General features: G+C 32.5%; 1 protein-coding gene and 2 long non-coding RNA genes across 5 annotated transcripts in view; 1 reads left to right on the top strand and 2 right to left on the bottom strand.

Annotated features, from left to right (window-relative positions):
• Nucleotides 1-16,760, bottom strand: part of LOC132722637 (uncharacterized) — a 28,313-nt gene extending 11,553 nt beyond the window's left edge. For all 3 annotated transcript variants that reach the window (XR_009624637.1, XM_060707158.1, XM_060707159.1), the window contains exons 1-3: nt 16,715-16,760; nt 12,456-13,050; nt 6,082-6,240 (exon numbers count right to left, since the gene is read on the bottom strand). Coding sequence is in view for 2 of the 3 variants with exons in the window: in XM_060707158.1 (XP_060563141.1) it covers nt 6,082-6,240; nt 12,456-13,031 (735 nt within the window). In the remaining variant the exon portion in view is untranslated. The remainder of the gene's footprint in view (nt 1-6,081; nt 6,241-12,455; nt 13,051-16,714) is intronic.
• Nucleotides 3,461-5,009, bottom strand: LOC132722636 (uncharacterized). Its single transcript, XR_009624636.1, has 3 exons — nt 4,852-5,009; nt 4,363-4,472; nt 3,461-4,031 (listed from the first exon to the last, which is right to left on the bottom strand). It is a non-coding gene; the product is annotated as an uncharacterized LOC132722636 (long non-coding RNA).
• LOC132722638 (uncharacterized) lies at nt 8,744-11,587 on the top strand. Its single transcript, XR_009624638.1, has 3 exons — nt 8,744-10,607; nt 11,006-11,193; nt 11,433-11,587. It is a non-coding gene; the product is annotated as an uncharacterized LOC132722638 (long non-coding RNA).
• Nucleotides 16,761-18,620: the final 1,860 nt, after the last annotated feature.

The raw sequence follows: 18,620 nt of genomic DNA, 5'->3' as shown, positions 1-18,620 counted from the left end.
TTGTAGCCAAAATAATGGCTATATACATTTCAACAAAAGTATGAGTGCTGAAACTGAAAGTTCAAAATGTTTCCAACATTCAGGAAAGATAAGTTTGTCCAAAATCATTGAACAACGACCAAATTCCAACTTAAACTGCTTATTCCTAAGATGTATCTATATCATTTTTAAAGTGAAAGGGACATAACTTTGCCAAAAAATCATCGAACCATGACCAAATTCCAACTTGACCTGCGCATTCCTTTGACATATCCATATGTCAATTTTGAGTTGAATATGTAACTTTGTTGGGTTGATAATGAACAGAAACTGTAAATTTCATATTATTTTCAAAGTGAAAGGGGCTTTACTCTGCCAAAAATCATTGAACCATGACCAAATTCGAACTTGGCCTGCGCATTCCAAAAATATATCCATATGTCAAATTTGAGTTGAATGTGTAATACTGTTGGGGAGATAATAAACGGAAACTGAAAATTTCATATTATTTTTAAAGTGAAAGGGGCATAACTCTGCCAAAAATCATCAAACCATGACCAAATTTGAACTTGACCTGCGCATTCCTTTGACATATCCATATGTCAAATTTGAGTTGAATGTGTAATACTGTTGGGGAGATAATAAACGGAAACTGAAAATTTCATATTATTTTCAAAGTAAAAGGGGCATAACTCTGCCAAAAATCATCGAACCATGACCAAATTCGTACTTGGCCTGTATTTTCTCATGACATATCCATATGTCAAGTTTGAGTTGAATGTGTTGTACCATTGGGGAGATAATGAACGGAAACTGAAAATTTCATATTATTTTCAAAGTGAAAGGGGCATAACTCTGCCAAAAATCATCAAACCATGACCAAATTTGAACTTGACCTGCGCATTCCTTTGACGTATCCATATGTCAAGTTTGAGTTGAATGTGTTGTACCATAGGGTATGTAAGTCTCGTCATGTGACTTGCGAGATCTCACGATATTTTGCACTTCCGGGTACAAACAAATATCAACAACATTGCTTATCTATATTGGGTAATACTTGTATGCCGGTGGGAAAGTAAAACTTACATGGAAAAGCAAATGATATGTGGAAATTGGCAGAGTTTTTTGTTTTGTAACGAAATGCAAATGGTTTCATCTTGTGAACAAGTATCAATGAAAGACAACTTCGTATAATCTTCAGGTGGGTGTGTCATTTCAAATTCAGTTTATCCCAATAAATGTTGAAATATTTTCATTTCCATGTAAATCTAATAAATTTGTTTCTTGATACAACATCATTCGCATCTGACACCAGACTGGTGAATTTGATTTTATCAATTTTCTATAGCGCTACCTGATTATCTCTCAGAAGTATATAATGTTTAGAAATTTCGGACAGCGCATATTTCGGATAAACGTTACAATATGATTATCAGTGTGTTTTAGTTGAATATATTCTCTTCCAACTGAAAATATTATTTATTTATAATTATTATCTTTTATAAAGCACAAACAGTCAAGCTGTATATAACCAATTTAAATTGTCATAAATTCAATGAAATATTTTGCTCCTGTAGATATTTTGACTGAGGACAGTGGTGAGATGAAAGACGTCAGTATCAATTGTAAATACACATGCATGCTCTGCTGTAAAATCGTTTTTGGTAAGAAATATATACTTAAAGCTACTTAAACTACATTAATGAAAAATAAATATTATTGTATAACATATAATGTTCTCGTTTTTGTAAATAATTACAGTGTAGCTAAATAAACAAACAGTATGCCATATGTAGTTAATTCATGTTAAATACTGTTTAAAGTATTTTTTCTCAAGTAAATGGGTCATATTTTTTAGTTAAATCATGTTTAGTAAATGGTTAAAAGAACTTAGTCACTATCACATTTTTTAAAGATCAGTTTTCAAAGCAAATCTACAAAAACTAGGACACCAAGAAGTGTTTCTTCCTTTTCAACATTATTTTCTATTCATGACAGTATGAAAATGATTGAAATCTATAGCTGACCAATTATTATTGCTTTCAACTCATGATAAATTTTCTTTATATACAGGTATGTGATTTCATGGTTGGATTTGAGTACTTGTCATGGCTCTTGATTTATTTTGGAGTGTTCACCATCAGATTAGAAATCAAATAGTGATACCACCAGGCATAGTTGAAAGGAAATGTCCATACACAGTCTTGGAGTACAACAGTGGTAGAAAATGGCAGTCCATTACAGATTTTGACTGAATTAAAGCTTCTTAAAGCTCCATGTCTTGTGTAAACTGTCTGACTGAATGTTTGTATTCTAATAAAAACTAAGGTTGAAGAGACTTCAAAGATATATGTCAGTGTAAAAATGTTAAACAAAATCTGTCTTTGTTAGAAATAAATAACCTGTCTTTATTAGAAATAAATAACCTGTCATTTGTAACTTTGTATTAACTTAATTATTCAAAGATAATTTATCTTCTGCAAATGGCTGCCCAAAACAGTTTCAACCAGGCATCATGTAGTTTCAAAACAGTTAAGATAAATTTGTTATAAATAGACTTGTAAATTAACAGGAATGATAAAAAGATAAATGTTCAGCATTAAAATGTTTCTATCAAGATTGAGTTTCATTTCATATTATCACCATGATCACTGCAATTGTAAAAGTAATGTAATGTAATGTAACCATTATTTAAATATCATAAAAATCATCTCAAAGAAAAACTTGTTTCTGAGGCAAGATGTGTAAAATTCCTTCCAGTTATAGCCTTTCACTGCTCTTAGAAAAGCCATGATTTGCATTGTACATGGCAGGTAGTAATACCAGAGTAAACAATATTAATGCAATTCATCTGTGTTGAGTATTCTGTAGCAAAACACTAGCTTGCTAGCCCTTGTAAGCCCAAGTCTCTATTCTTAATTGGAGAAGACTTGCAATTCTGCATTCCTTGAAGATTTTAGTATCAGAGGGTAGTTATTACATACCATATTCTTCTTTGGGTTTCAAATACCTGTTTTATAATTATTGAACCTGTTGACATTTGACCAAAAGTGAATTATCTATACAATACATGCAAAACTTAGGGTTTGCACTTGATACAAAACAATAACATCACTGATACATTAATATACCCATTGGAACTGTTTTCAAAATTGTCAATGTTTCAAAAAAAAAAACAAAAACAACAACACACAATGCTTTTAAATTCTGTCCATGTACATATGTGTAAATGTAGTCATTGAAGAGATGTCAAGAACTTTTTCATCAATATTATTTAGATAATGTCTGTTTAGATTTCAGGACAGACAAAATTCAAATGACATGCATAGTATTTAATATAGTCAATGCTTGCATATTCAAGCAATCTAGCCATTGCTGTTAGAGAATTAAAGTACACAGTGACACTTATTTTGCAGATGAACTCTATGATCAAGCACTGCTATAAATATATGCCAAAATAGTAGAAACAAAAAACAGTTCATAAGTTTAATAAACTTTATTTTTACACAATTTATAGTGCACTGCTTAGCATATATATCAAAGCTTTGATTGCAAATTTGTGAGCTTATCAATGATTACCTCACAATATTAGTAGTAGATGATATATAATATTTTTGCTAATCTTTACTTCATAGTCATTTAATGTCAAAATGTCACATGGCTATACTGTGATTCCATGAAAAAACCTTATCTCTGGTATGTTATCAGCTTTGGTATATATAGACTATTAGAGTATCTAGTTTTAATACTTAAAACTGCAATGAAATATGGATATTTTACTCTGTTTCTATCATTGTGACATTAACATGTTAACAAGATCATAGTGCCAAACACCATAAAATCATACTCTTTATACATTAAGATTTTTGTGCTGGATGTCATTCATCTTCTTCAGGAAAGTACATTTGACTATTCTCAGTGGCTTATATGAAACTAATATTTCACTGTAACTGTGTGTTCTCTGATATCATTCTCAAATTAGGAACTGGGAGATGGTAGTTGCAATAAAGGTCTTCATGGACAAATCCTCCTTCCTCTTTTTCCCTTTTTATCTGCAGAATGAAAAATCAATAAATATGTTGTACAAGTGAAAGACACTAGTAATGATATTTACATTACATTTAATAAGCTGGTCATGATTGACAGAAAAATTTCATATTTGAAGTAAATAAACATTAAAGATAAACAACAACACATATAATATAAAACAGTCCAAAAATATTGATCTTGAATGTCAAGCATGACTATTTTTAATGTTTTATTTACTAATCAATTATCATGCAGTGAAATCCAAAAGTTATTAAATTATAATAATATATTTTGATAATTGTTTATCTTTCCGATCTCAACTAAAAATTAATCAGTTATTTTACATGTATTTACCTTTGATGTATAGATATTTCACGTTCATAGGCAGTGCAAACAGTTGATTTATGGTCCATATTGAACAACTGTATATTCTATACTTGTCATATACCTCCTTGTCTATACATCTGAAATGGTTTAATCAAATATTATATTTTTTAATTCAATCATAATTTGCTAGGTACCATATTAACATGTATATATAATTGAAAAAGGAACAAGAATAAAATGGAAGGGAAAAAATATCCGAATTACTGTGCAATGTCCGAATTCTGTATAACTTTAATATAAACTAGAATTAAAGTGTTTCTCCATTGTTTATTTCAATAAGTTAAAATGGAATTTGAATTAATTTCTCACATCAGTAGTTTTAAAACAATACTAAAAGCTAAACAACTAGAATTCACTACCTTGACAAAACATCCGAAACAATTGTCACTATCCGAAAATAAAATAGTTTTATTAAACTCTATAAATCCCTCATTTTTCGTCAGATAATTGACCTACCTGCATTTTTTGACCCGTGCTATCCATTCCTTCAAATCTGAAGAGGACCGAAACAAATTTAACTTCTATATCCCTCGAGTTCTTCGGGTTACCTATATGCGTAACGGTAAATAAGTCTGCCGATGTACCCGGAAGTGGTAAATCGAAAGTGAAAGTAAACGAGACACAAAAATTATCTGAATTGCTCTTTTTTTTTAACTCTCACACTTTTTTAAGTGGACTTTTTAATTCTACCTTTAGAACAGGGTGTTTGGTATAGATATCTGGCTATCAGACTCTTATTTTTGTTGATTTCTACATATATTTCAGTGTAACCTGGGACTAGCAGAAAAGTTCAAATCTAGAAGGTTCCAGGTTTTTATAATACTTCTCAGTATCTTAATTTCACACTTAAAAGCTTGACTGGTTGAATCAAGATATATGGTTGTATCAGCTAATTGGAAGATATTTACATTTTCAGTGTCTATTCTAGGAAGGGGGATTTACACATACATATGTATTTTGGAGAATTCCCCCCTATTTTTTCAGAGGCAGGGGGAAAATTTTACATAGAGAAAAGAAGGAAAAAAATAAAAAAATGTAATAAATTCTCACTCAGTCACTTTTCGATAAAAACCCCCCTGTTATTCAAATCCTAGAATAGACACTGCATTTTGCAAAGTCATTTGGACTTCACAATTTACAAGTACGAAAATTCAGAGGTATGAATTATACAGGTCACAGCTAATTGGAAGATACAGTCAAATGTTTCCAATTTATTATCTCAAGTATAATAAACCTTCACCATGTTCACACCCTTTTTCAATTTCTGGATACTAGAAGTAAATATTTAATTGATATTATCAAAACTTTAACACAAATTGTTTTGTAATTCAGATTTTAGAAGTCCTGAAATTCAAAGGTATGAATTATATAGAATTTCGAAATCCTGAAAATTGTTCGGATTTTAGAAGTTTTTCCAATTTTATAAGTTCCAGATTTCCTAAGTTACTCTGTACTAATCAATTCATGAGATCTCTTTTCTTTATATTTAGGTACATTATTATGTATGTTTATGTAACTTTATTAATTAACTTAAGGAAATTATCTTTTGAATTTGACTATAATTTACCAGTTCAAACTTTGTTACCTAAACTTTGTCCTAAATTTTGACTCAGGCTTGTTATCTTAAATCATAATATGTTAAAACAGTAAAGATTTCAAACTGACATAATTCATTATTTAACTTACATCTTCAAGTTTCTTCACGGCTATCTGGGCATCTGATCGTTGTAATAGCTCCTTACCATCTTGTAAAACTTTTATCATATGGTCAATATAAGAATTTGCCTCACTTTCTTCTAATTCCATACTGCTTGAGTGAAAAATATCATTCCTAAACTGACGAACCTATTAAATAGAAAACACTAGTTCAATATTGTACTATGCATAAATATACAGTGTTAAGCAATACAAATTATTTTCTTGAAAATTGTTTTCGTACTTACCTACATATAAGATGCAATTATGAATTATACCAGGATTTCTTCCTATATTTTGGGAAAATGCCACATGGTAAATTTGGGATAACTGTTTTCAATATGGGTCAAAAATTAAATTGTGAAATTTATCATTTGGGAAAAATATGCCAGCATTCAAGATGTTAAAATTCTTTGAACAAAGCTAAATAAATCTTATTGAAACTAAACTGATCAGAACTTAAAAGATGTTCGAAACATACAGAACCTCCTCATCAAATACAAAAAAAGTGGTACCTATTTTCAAATCACCAACCTCGGGATTGGGATTTTCTTTTTTTTGGATTGGGAAAAAAGAACAAAATTTGGATTGGGAATGGGGTCTATGTATAGACCAATGGGAAAGGGAGAAAATAGCCTGTATACAAATAGTTCTATATACAAATCTACACTTGTTTCATGTTTACCTTCCCGTCCCTAGATTTGCCACTACTTGCCAGCTATTTCCACTGAAAAGGGTGGCATTAAGTGTAACAAGAGCGATCAGTAATCACATGTGTCGCCTCATGATGGCCAATTTCATGTTGGGACAAATTTTGTGACAGACGGACAGACAGACGGAAAGTGCACAACTAGACTAACCACTTTGTACTGATCATTCCTGTAAAATTTGGATAAAATTGCACCAGTAGTTTATGAGGAGTAGTCCGGACAAGCTTTTGCGTATCTGGCAACACACAGAAAAAAACACCGTTTTATCAAAGGGCCATAATTCGGCCAAAAATCATTCAACCGGAAAACCCGTGCAATATGCGCAAGGACTTGAGCTACAGATCAATCCTGTAAAGTTTCATTGAAATTGCATTAGTGGTATAAGACAAACTTTAAAAATAAAAATTATTAAAGGCCATTATTTTAACTCAAACAAAAATCATTGAACCGGAAAATGCTGACAATATGCACAACTAGACTTGGTACTGATCATTCCTGTAAAGTTTGGATGAAATTGCACCAGTAGTTTATGAGGAGTAGTCCAGAGACAAGCTTTTGTGTATCTGGCAACACACAGAAAAAGAAACCTTTTTATCAAAGGGCCATAACTCGGCCAAAAATCATTCAACCGGAAAACCCGTGCAATATGCGCAAGGACTTGAGCTACAGATCAATCCTGTAAAGTTTCATTGAAATTGCATTAGTGGTATAAGAGAAGTAGTCCGGACAAACTTTAAAATTAAAAATTATTAAAGGGCCATTACTCTGACAAAAATCATTGAACCGGAAAATCCTGACAATATGCACAACTAGACTTGGTACTGATCATTCCTGTAAAGTTTGGATGAAATTGCACCAGTAGTTTATGAGGAGTAGTCCGGACAAGTTTTGTGATGGACGGATGGACAGACAGACGGACGGACAGACGACGGAGAAGTGATCCCTATATGTCGCCACTACTCCGTAGAGGCAACACAAAAAGGGTGAAATTAACTGGAAAATGACAAAATTCCACTCTTTTTCCACTGAAGTGGCAAAATTACCACCAAACGCCACTATCCTTTGGTGGCATTTAGGTGGCATTGAGTGGAAATTTGAACATAGACTTTTTTCATGGTGGCAAAAAGGTGGAAATTGGTGAAAAATGAAACTTTATTTTGAAGGTGGAAAATGAGTGGCTTTTAGTGGAAAAGTGAAACTCTAACTATTTTCTGGGTGGCAAATTAGTGGAAAAAAACTTAGAAAATTTTGTGAATAACTTTTAGTCGAAAAAGGAAAGGGAAAACTGAGAAATGATTGTGCATTGCAGGGTTTAAAAGATTTATTTAAGTTAAAGCTCCAAACTGAAATAAATCTGTTTCTAGGTTTTATCAAAGCATCAAGTGAACTTTTTATCAAAAAAAGAATAAATTAAAGTTGAACAGTTTGAAAATTTATCAGAAACTCGTATTTCTTAAAAATCTTTTATATGCAATACTAGAATGCCATGAACACAATTCTGATACAAAATCACTGCCCATAATGGTATGATAATTCCAGCTGTAAAGTAGCAGGAAAAGACACTGAAATTGGTCGTAAAATCACTTTTCCAGGCGTAAAACACACATAATTAATTAAGAGCAAGAAAAATTAGAAAAGTATGAGGTTACTTTATTATCCATTTTTTCTTTCTTTTTTTCAGTACTTTTCTTTAGGGATGTTAAGTTTGACTTAAAACCAAAAATGCCTATAGATGTTCCATTCTATGCTTGTAAAATAAAATTACGGCTGTAAAAGTGTACTTAGCTTTTTTAGTTGCAATCTGTACATTAAATAGTTGAAATGTTCTTCAATGACCAGAAAATGCATTTTTCTGCATAAAGTTTGTTGTTAAAATCTGCTATGATATTTAATGTCAATTTTGAATAAAGTTTGACTTTGGTCTTTTCTTCTAATTAAGATTGGTCTCTTTAATATTATTTTAAACTGATATCTGGTGAGTACTTACACTTTTCATGTAATGCTTACAATAATTAAAGTGAAAAATGCAAAGGGCAATAACTCCAAAAGTATGCAAAAGAGTTATGGTTCTTAAACACAGCACATGACTCACAAAGATCTATGTCTGTGAAGTTTCAAATTAATATCTCCAATACTTTTTAAGCTTAATGATCAGAACAAAAATTAAGCATGGAGAAGTACAAAATGGCAATAAACCCCAAATCATGCAATAAAGAGTTATGGTTCCTAGGCCTTGTACTTCTCATCAATGAGATTTAGTTATATGTAGAGTTAAAAATTATTGTATCAAACATTTTTTGTACTATGCTGTGCAGATTAAAACTTACAAAGGGCAATAACTCCATAACTTTGCAGGACAGAGTTATGTATTTTAAAGAAGAAAAAAAACATGAATCAAACTTGTTAAAAATAATATTTAAATGCTATTTAATAAATATACATAAAAAATAGATCAGCCTTCAAGATAATGAAGCACTGTGCTTGCTTATTATACATACACAATATAGTATGCCTTTCAGAGGCTTTAAATCTATTGTAAAAATAATTGTGTGAAAAGTAAATAGCTAATAATTCCTGATAATTTCTTATAATCAGGATAAGTAAATACTAGCTAGTAAATACTGCATCCTCTAAGATTTAACAACAAGGCATACAACACAGATCTGATAAAACTACTGCCCTCTTATCTAGTAATCTCTGCATGGGGGTTAATAGTTTACTCAAGCTGACCAGACTGTTCCATTTGATTATTTTGGGAGAGGCAACATTATACATGTTATATGTAGAATCTGTGTTAAAATAGCATGCTAAATTATCTTTCAAAAACTTATTTCTACTCAATCTATTTAGGTATTAGACATAGTTTATACATTCAAATGAATGTAAAAATAAAATGATGGGTGCTATGGTTTTTGAATAATCCCTCACAGTTTAAAATTATAATGGAACTTTCCAGTTGTACGGTTGTAAAGTTTGAATTCAAAGGAATTGAGGTCAGTTAAAGCTTGCAAAAACAAAGGAAATGATTGGTATTGTAGCAATTCTGGAGATATTATTTTGTTTAAAATGTAAGGGTGCATATTTTTGATTTCTCAAAGAATACATTAAAAGTCTTATTAGTGTGGCAAATAGAAATGAGAAGTTTTAACTGAAGATTATAGATTATAAAATTAGACAAGGAGATAAACAGCAGAATCATTCCAAGTCAAAGTTTCAGGTAAGCAACTTTTACATATAACATTTATTATTATTTTTGCAGAAACTATTAAGTTTTTTAACAGTAAAAATATGAAGTGGTATTGTATAAAATTATGTTTTAAATTTGTTATGTTTGTAACTTGACTAAAAAAAGAAAGCTGAATTTACATATAAAGAATGTAGGAATGTAAAGAATGTAGGAAGAGCTTCATCATTTCATAAATACAGTATGTTTGAGAAAATAATTATAGAAATTAATCAGTAAGTACAATATCATTAATATGTACAATATTACATCAATCAAACTATAGATAACCAGGTACCTATTACTACAACTTTCATGCTATAAACATATTTCCTTGTGTGTCACATGTGAAGCAGATCAACAGTAACTGTTTTAATAGTAAGCTTCATTCCTTCATTGTTGTAATTCAGCTTTCATGGTGCAGTAGATATATAACCATAACTAGACAGTCTAGAGTAACAAGCTGTTAGGAGAATGACAGTTCATAACAGAAACAGCATTAAATAAGAATTATTCTTTTGCAGACACAAAGCAATGAGGAGCAGCCTGGAGCAACACACTTGTTCTTCAGTGGCTTTACAAAGGTATCTTGTTAATTCAAAGTTATTTTAGAATTGATAGGAAAGAAGTGTCACAGTACCCAATAAGACACTTTTCGGTTCTTCATAAATATAGCTATTATGCACTATTTACAAACCTACTTTTATTCAAACTCTTTATGACACTTTAATTTGCATTTACATTTAGTTTTACAAATTTTAGAGTTTTTGTACACCTAAGTTTGAAAATTTTGTCAAATATTTATGCTGATGAAGGTTCGTTAAGAACTGAAACTGGAAGATTATTAAATTACTTAACCTGCACTGATGTTGACGTGTTGTATTTCTTTATTTCTTTCTTATTTTAAAATTTTGGAGTTGTATACATATACCATGTTTCATTTTCTGTCTTTACTTATTGGATATTGATAATTATATTTTAGGACCAAGTGATGGCAGAACTGAGGCACTTATAATGCCTCACATGAGAAAGGTACAACAAGGCTCTTCAGAATGCTATTCAATATAGAGGAGATTAAAGGCGGCTCATTGTTTGGTATGAGAAAATGGAACAGAGAGTCTGACGCCAGACCTGCTTGTGCAGACAAGGCAAAACTTAAGTTCTTGAAAGGTAACTAATGAACTGAATGAAAATATCATTTTTGATTCTGCGTATATTTTCTGCCTTGGAGTATTAATAAATAAGAAAAGTTTGATTCTTCCACGTCTGCAATGCTGTTTTGTTAAGGTTTTAATCATATCTATGCACTCAACTTGAATATAGAAATATCCAATAGTCATGTAAAAAATTAATGTAAGCTAATGTTTTCCATTATTGTAACAATTATTCATAATATTTTTTTGTTTTAGATTGTGCGCTGGAAAAGTGGCTGACAACCCAAAGGACTGAAATCCATAGGGTGATTCTGCACCTCCTCAAACTGTCCAGGAATAGAAAGATAAACTGAAGATAATAAATGGACTAATGTGTTGCTATTTTTTGAGACAATTATTTCATATGGAGACATTAACATGATTAAAAAGGATTATTTTTAAAATTTGTTTGTTTCTCTTTTAGGATACAGGGTGACTTTTAAGCAGTTTCCAGCTATTGCCACCCACAAGGTGGAAAATTTCTGAAAGGGTGAAAATAGGTGGCATTTAGTGGAAACTGAATTTGCCACTTTGTGGTGGAAAAATGGTGGAAAAGTGTCTAAATACTCCACCAACTTTCCACCCTAATGGTGGCAAAAGGTGGAAATAAGTGGCATTTGGTGGAAAATGAGTTTGCCACTCAATGGTGGCATAATGGTGGAAATTCGTCTAAATACTCCACCATCTTTCCACCATGATGGTGGCAATTAGTGGAAACAAGTGGCATGTAGTGGAAAATGAGTTTGCCACCCCAAGGTGGCATAATGGTGAAAGTTTGTCTAAATACTCCACCAACTTTCCACTCATTGGTGGCATTAAGTGTAAAAAAGGTGGAATTAACTGGAAAATTATATACCATCAGTCCTGCTCAAATTTTTCACCATTTTCATGATTTAGGTGGCGTTTTGGTGGCATTTTGGTGGCATTATTGGTGGAAAATTGTCTAAATACTCCACCATTGAAAAGGGTGGCATTTAAGTGGCAAATCTAGGGACGGGTTTATGCCGAAATAAGTCTATCTATCTATCTACAGTAAATATTAACATAAAATTTTGCAACAAAAACGATTGGTGATTTTTTTTGTTTACATTTGTTGTGTATCATTAAAGTGGTGAATAACTTTATAACCTTCATAGTTAAATTTTCATTTTCTCTTTTACTTTGATGCTGTATATACAGCATTTACATTACAATAGAGCTGATAAAAGATCATTAGAAGAACTTTTAATAATGATTTACCGTTGAAAACAGATTGTTTGTTCCTGTGACATTGCATGCAATGTGGCTATGAAAATACTGGTTATTAATCAATAGGTGTAATAACCCAGTACAATCAGTTTCACTAGCAGATTTCTTCTGTCCGTACCCTGGAGCATTTATAAAACACTGACAAATGCTCCAAGGGTCTGTCGACCACTGCTGAGCATCGCTGTTTTTCCAGTTAGGAGCAGGTGGTGAAGATGCATGATGTTGCACAATATAGTCATAGATGGCGCCACATATTTTGTTCGGACAAGCAGTTTTGCCCTTAGTAAAGCAACAGCTGCATCTTACTTGCCCAAGAGGACAAACTTTGTTTCCAGCATTCCCTGCTGGCTTATGGTCTGGCTTGAGAGTATCAACTTGACAGCTGCCACACGTCGCATTTGATGGTAGTGATTTTGTAGACCGAATGTTCTGTAAGATATCCTTATGTTGTTGGTCAGCTATGTCATTACAGAATGGTACCAGTCCCTCCTTTAAATACCCAAGTCCTAAACCAGCCTTTACCCACTGTCTGTAGTTTTTCTTCTCTAACTGAAGTTGATGTGCCATACTGATAAACTACCAATATCTAAACAAACAAACAAACAATTTTGTTAAAATTTTATATAAATAGTTTAGAGTGAAGAGTTTTGTAACCATCTGAATGATGCACGGACGGACGATAGACACCAGACAAATTGTGATTACAAAAGCTCACCTTGAACATTTTGTGCTCAGGTGAAAAAAACAATCAATGATATACAGTAGACTTGCTGAAATAACAAGAGCTGTCGGTAGGACAGCAACGCTCGACTATTCTTAGTGCTTAATAGTAAAAAAAATGCTTGATACATTTACCTCCTCCTGTTTACAGGTTGGGGTCATGATGGTTAACAAGTGTGCAAAGTTTCAAAGCCATATGTCAATGGACTTTGAAAATATTTGAACTATTACAAAAACTTTAACGTAAATTCTAAGTCGAAAAAGGGGCATAATTCTGTCAAAATGCTTGATAGAGTTACCTTCTCCTGTCTACAGGTTGGGGTCATGATGGTGAACAAGTGTGCAAAGTTTCAAAGCCATATGTCTATGGACTTTGAAAATATTTGAACTATTACAAAAACTTTAACGTAAATTCGAAGTTGAAAAAGGGGCATAATTCTGTCAAAATGCTTGATAGAGTTACCTCCTCCTGTCTACAGGTTGGGGTCATGATGGTAAACAAGTGTGCAAAGTTTCAAAGCCATATGTCAATGGACTTTGAAAATATTTGAACTATTACAAAAACTTTAACATAAGTGGTTACGCCGACGCGGACGCCGACGCTCGGGTGACTGCAATAGCTCTACTTATTCTTTTTGAATAGTCGAGCTAAAAATCACACAAAGACATTTAATCAATTTATTTTGACAAAGTTCAAAAGACCTGGCAGACCTTTTATCTCATCAAAGAGGCATGTCGGCAATCATCAGCAGAAAATAATTTGGTCATTTAAATTGCAGGAAATTTTGTTTGTTTTTTTTCCGTTTGACAGAAGATCTGAGTAAAATAAAAATCTGTGTTTAACCACTTGTCATTTCACTTATTACTGCAAGACTTTTCTACATAAGCAAATGTTTGTACCAATTTATTTTTGTATCATTTGTGGGGGGGGGGGAAGGTTCAAAGGGGAAAAATCATTTAAATCATTTACATCTATAAGAGTGTCGAGTGTCTTTTTGTTTATAAAACCTTATTTCAAAGTGTTTTCAATAGTCCTGTGAACCCCCCTCTACATTTGCTTTTCACTCACAATTGGCCCCCACCCCCCTCGCCCATCAAAATAACGGGGTCCCAGTCATAATATTTTGCTGACATTGGCAATATATTATTATGTAATGCTTTGATCTAAAATTTCAGGGGTTGTAATTATTGACCTTTTTGAAAACCTAGCTAAACATCATTTTCCGGTACATTATAGATTAAGCTCTTAATTAGGAATAACAACAAATGAAGTTCTTAATACAATTTCATGATATTTCTATTTTTCTATCATGTTTAAGATGAAAAAATTGACGTGTTTTAAATTATCAGTATTCTTTCAATATCTATTGCAAATTTTTCAAAAAATAAAAGGTTTATTATGAAAATCAATCCATCAAAACAGACGAATGTAGAGCGCTTCACGACTATTTGTGCAGGTAGGTAATAGAAACTATGTTGTGTTATTGTTCGCATGCGTTTATTTGTACCTCCCCCTTTTAAAATTTATGTTTTACCTGTAGAATTTGGTGTTGCAACATCTCGTACGACTAAGCAATTTTGTGACAGAAGTTAACAGTTTGGAATAAATTTCTTTAAGTGGGTTAAGGGAATCAGAATAGAGTTAGTGTTTATCAATTGTTGATTGAACACCTATGCAACGCTGTATAGTTTGTGGAAAAATTTTATTTAATTAGACGAAAATCTCGCATGACTTTGTGGGTGGTCGAAAATTCTCTATTTAGTGAGTAATGCCCCTTGTCTATAATTATATACATAGTGTTGTTTTGGGCGCATTTTTTCATCCTAAAGCAACCTGTATGTGTTTTTTTACGGTTATTAATCGATGAATGAATGTTAATTAAAAATTAATTGGATATGTTTATCTTGTTTGAATGTAATGAATTTCCATATTTTAATTAGTTGCTGCAATAAGTGTTTTTTTTTTGTTTTCGCAGGTTAGACAAAGAGATTAAAGGTGCTATTTTCCAACCTATATTTTTTCAGCAGTGGAGTTCAAACAGACTAGGGCAACCATCTAAAACCACTGTAAAAATACAACAATAGCATTTTACCGCATAATATTATAATTATGCTTCATTTATGAAAGAAATAAAGAATAGATACAGCATTTTTTTTCACTACTTTGGGAATGGTGCCGGTACCAGACTGATTGGGAAAAAATGCGTTATTTTGACTTAAATTGGGATTTTTTTAATGCATTTTTTCAGCTACAAATAAGATTGGTCATCATGAATAAAGACAGCTAACAGCTTCTCCTTTACAGGTAGAACTAAAATTCTACCTGTACAATAGTTATTGAGTGGTGATTTATATGAATATGTTTTGATTTAAATGATTTCAGAGAAATCACTTGGCCTTGTGGGACTTTGAAAAGCCATTTTGGGAATTTTAACATTGGAAATTGGGAATTTTAATGTCTATTTTCTATTGGGAACAGTACCGTTTTAGGGTAGTAGTTATATAAAGAAAAAAAACACTGAGATAAACTAGTTTTCACTGGTTGATACTTTGCAGGTCTATGCTCATGATATTGATGAACAACGTAAGTAAAAGTATTATGGTGTACTGTCTCCTGTAGTGTGTAATTAAAACCAATCAATGGCACACTCAATAAAAATGGCCGCTTATGGATGAAGTCAAAGTAGGATTGTTCATGAAAAGGAATAGCTGGAAAAACAGCTTAAATTTACCCATTTCATGAAGGTTAGAGATTTTTTAAAAACTTACAACATTTTATACAATACAATCACATGGTTTTTATAGACGCATCCAAAACAATCCTTAAGGGCGTCGAAACTGGTCACTCGAGGATAGGGGTGATTGCCATTTCTACTTTCGTTTTCGGTACACACTCGTTTTGATAATCCTACCCACACACAAAAGGACTGGCCGTTTTACAATCATCAATTAATGTAAGGAATTCATTTGAAGAAGAGCTTTACAATAGTCTAATTAATGCTTGTTGCATTTTAAAACGTGGAAAAAAAACGTTTTTATCTAGATATATATCTTTTTATTCACTTATGATACAGTATAGAACTTTTAAGCATATCCTTAGCATATCATTACTATTTATTAATTATTATTATTTTATTTTAAATTATAACATTTAATGTCTACATCCCATATTATAGTAATTTAACTTATCTTTTACCATTTGTCTTTCAAAGTTTAATATCTTAATGTGCTTCTTTTATGAGTTTTATGTTTATATCATTATGCATGTATGTCGGTCAAAAGCTATACATAGCTTATGTTGTGTAAAATGTTATATATATATATACCGACAATAAATAAATTTTGATTTGATTTGATTTGATTTGATTTGGAAATACCCCAAAATTTATTTTACTTCCTAGTTTCGTTTTCAATTGAAAAAACTTTGGTAATTTACCTGGGCGAGTTACTTATTTTTGTTTATTATGTTATCATTTCATCTTAGTACGAAATATTTTACTTATTGGTTTCAAACTTCACAAGGTACTTACTGCAATTTCTTCAAATTTAGAGAAAATAATACCCTGGACTTTTTTCGGGTCTCTCTTATGGCGATCAATCGCTACAGTGATTGTGGGCAATCAACCGCTGGGCACTAGAACACTAAATCTGTGTATTTTCTTCCTCGGTCCGCCTTTCATACAGCTTATTACGGTACGTTTAAAAAGTATTGTAACTCTATCAAATGGAAAAAAATCTTTAAAACATTACATATAAAGAACAGTGGTGATCGTAGGGAATGGTTGTCCAGTCAGACTTATTATGATAATTCGTATATAATTGCTTCTTATAGCCCTATGAAAATAAAATTGGCTAACGCTACTATATTAATATTGATCATATCAATATTACTTTTATTTTTTTATGTTCTGTACATTGCGACCACGAATTCATATTATGGTTCCATATGAGAATGACCTATATATTGTCTCTTGCGGTGCCACCGGTACACACCATTGGCCTCATGAAAATACATTGATGGTTAAAGGACGAGCTTGTTCTATAATAATCCCCGCACAGGATTACATATGCTCTTCTTGGAAAAATATATAAAATTTACCGCTAAAGCAAGAGTATTACGTCTCCTATGTAAGCCACGTATGACCCCCATGAAAAATTATAAACGGTTGCATTGTGTTTCTATTACTTTAGCCACGTTATGGCCCCGTGTAAAAATTAACCGTGTGCTGTCTATTTGCTATGGAACTCTAGCCACGAATCCCCCGTGTTAAAACTGAAAAAACCCGGGTAGAAATAGGCTAAATTTTTCCTTGGGGTTCCCACGAAAGGGCCTCAAAAAAATACTTAAAAAGGGGTTTTTAAACCTGAATTTGTTTTTTTTCCCTGAAACAGGGGAAAATAGGCCCCCTTTGGGAAAAATTAAAAGATACCCCCCCCCCCAAACCCCAAGAGAAAAAGCGTTTTTTAAAGGTAGCCTCTGAAAAAATTTAAAAGGGGGGAAAGTAATAGCCCTGTCAATTCGCTTTTATGTACCACTTTAACCCCCCAATAAAAAGTTCAAAAGGGCTGCTAAAAGGGACTGTGATTTTTCCTTACTTGGGCCACGTTGGCCCTTTTTAAAAAAAACTAAAATCTGGGAAATTTAATAGCCCTGCCTATTCGCTTGTGGACAGGCAAATATGGCCCTATGTAAAAAACTGAAATGACCTTTTAGATATAGGCTGTATATTGGTCTCTTGCAGGCAGCCACGTATGACCACATGAAAACACTTTATTGGTTAAAGGCGAGCTCGTTTATTTGTCCCCGTGCAAGAGTACACACCCCTTTTGAAAAATACCAGAAGATTACTACGTAGCCGCTTTTTGGTACCGGTGAAAAATTATAAAAAGTTGCAGCATGAACTGTGCATTATTTCTTGTACTAACCACGTATGGCCCCGTGTAAAAACGTGAATGGCAGCAGTACTGGTCCTGTCTATTCGCCTGGTGGACAGCCACGTATAGCGCCGTGTAAAAACTGAAAATGACTTCGAGTAATAGGCTGAATATTGTCTCTTGCAGGTATCCACATATGACCTCATGAAAATAAATATGGTTAAACGCCGAACATGTTTATTTTCCCGTGCAGGGGGTACATGTGACCCCTTTGGAAAATGACAGATAATTTTAACCCTACTAGCAAAAGTATTGCGTCTTCCTATATAGCCTAATATGGCCCCCCTGACATTCAAAAGGTCGCAGGCAATGGAATGTGCATTGTTTCTAATTACTTAGCCACGCGATGGCCCCCGTGTAAGAAACTTTAATGTCAGCCGTACTGGACTGTCTATTCGCCCCTGGACAGCCACAATATGGCCCCGTGTAAAAAACTTAAACGACTTTAGTAATAGGCTATATTTTCACTTGCAGGTAAGCCACGTATGGCCCCGTGTAAAA

Source organism: Ruditapes philippinarum, unplaced genomic scaffold, assembly GCF_026571515.1.
Source record: "Ruditapes philippinarum isolate M1 unplaced genomic scaffold, ASM2657151v2 ctg6161_1_1_1_1, whole genome shotgun sequence".
Lineage (NCBI taxonomy): Eukaryota > Metazoa > Mollusca > Bivalvia > Venerida > Veneridae > Ruditapes > Ruditapes philippinarum.
The sequence above is the reverse complement of the archived record's forward strand: the minus strand, read 5'-3'. Positions and strand labels throughout refer to the sequence as shown.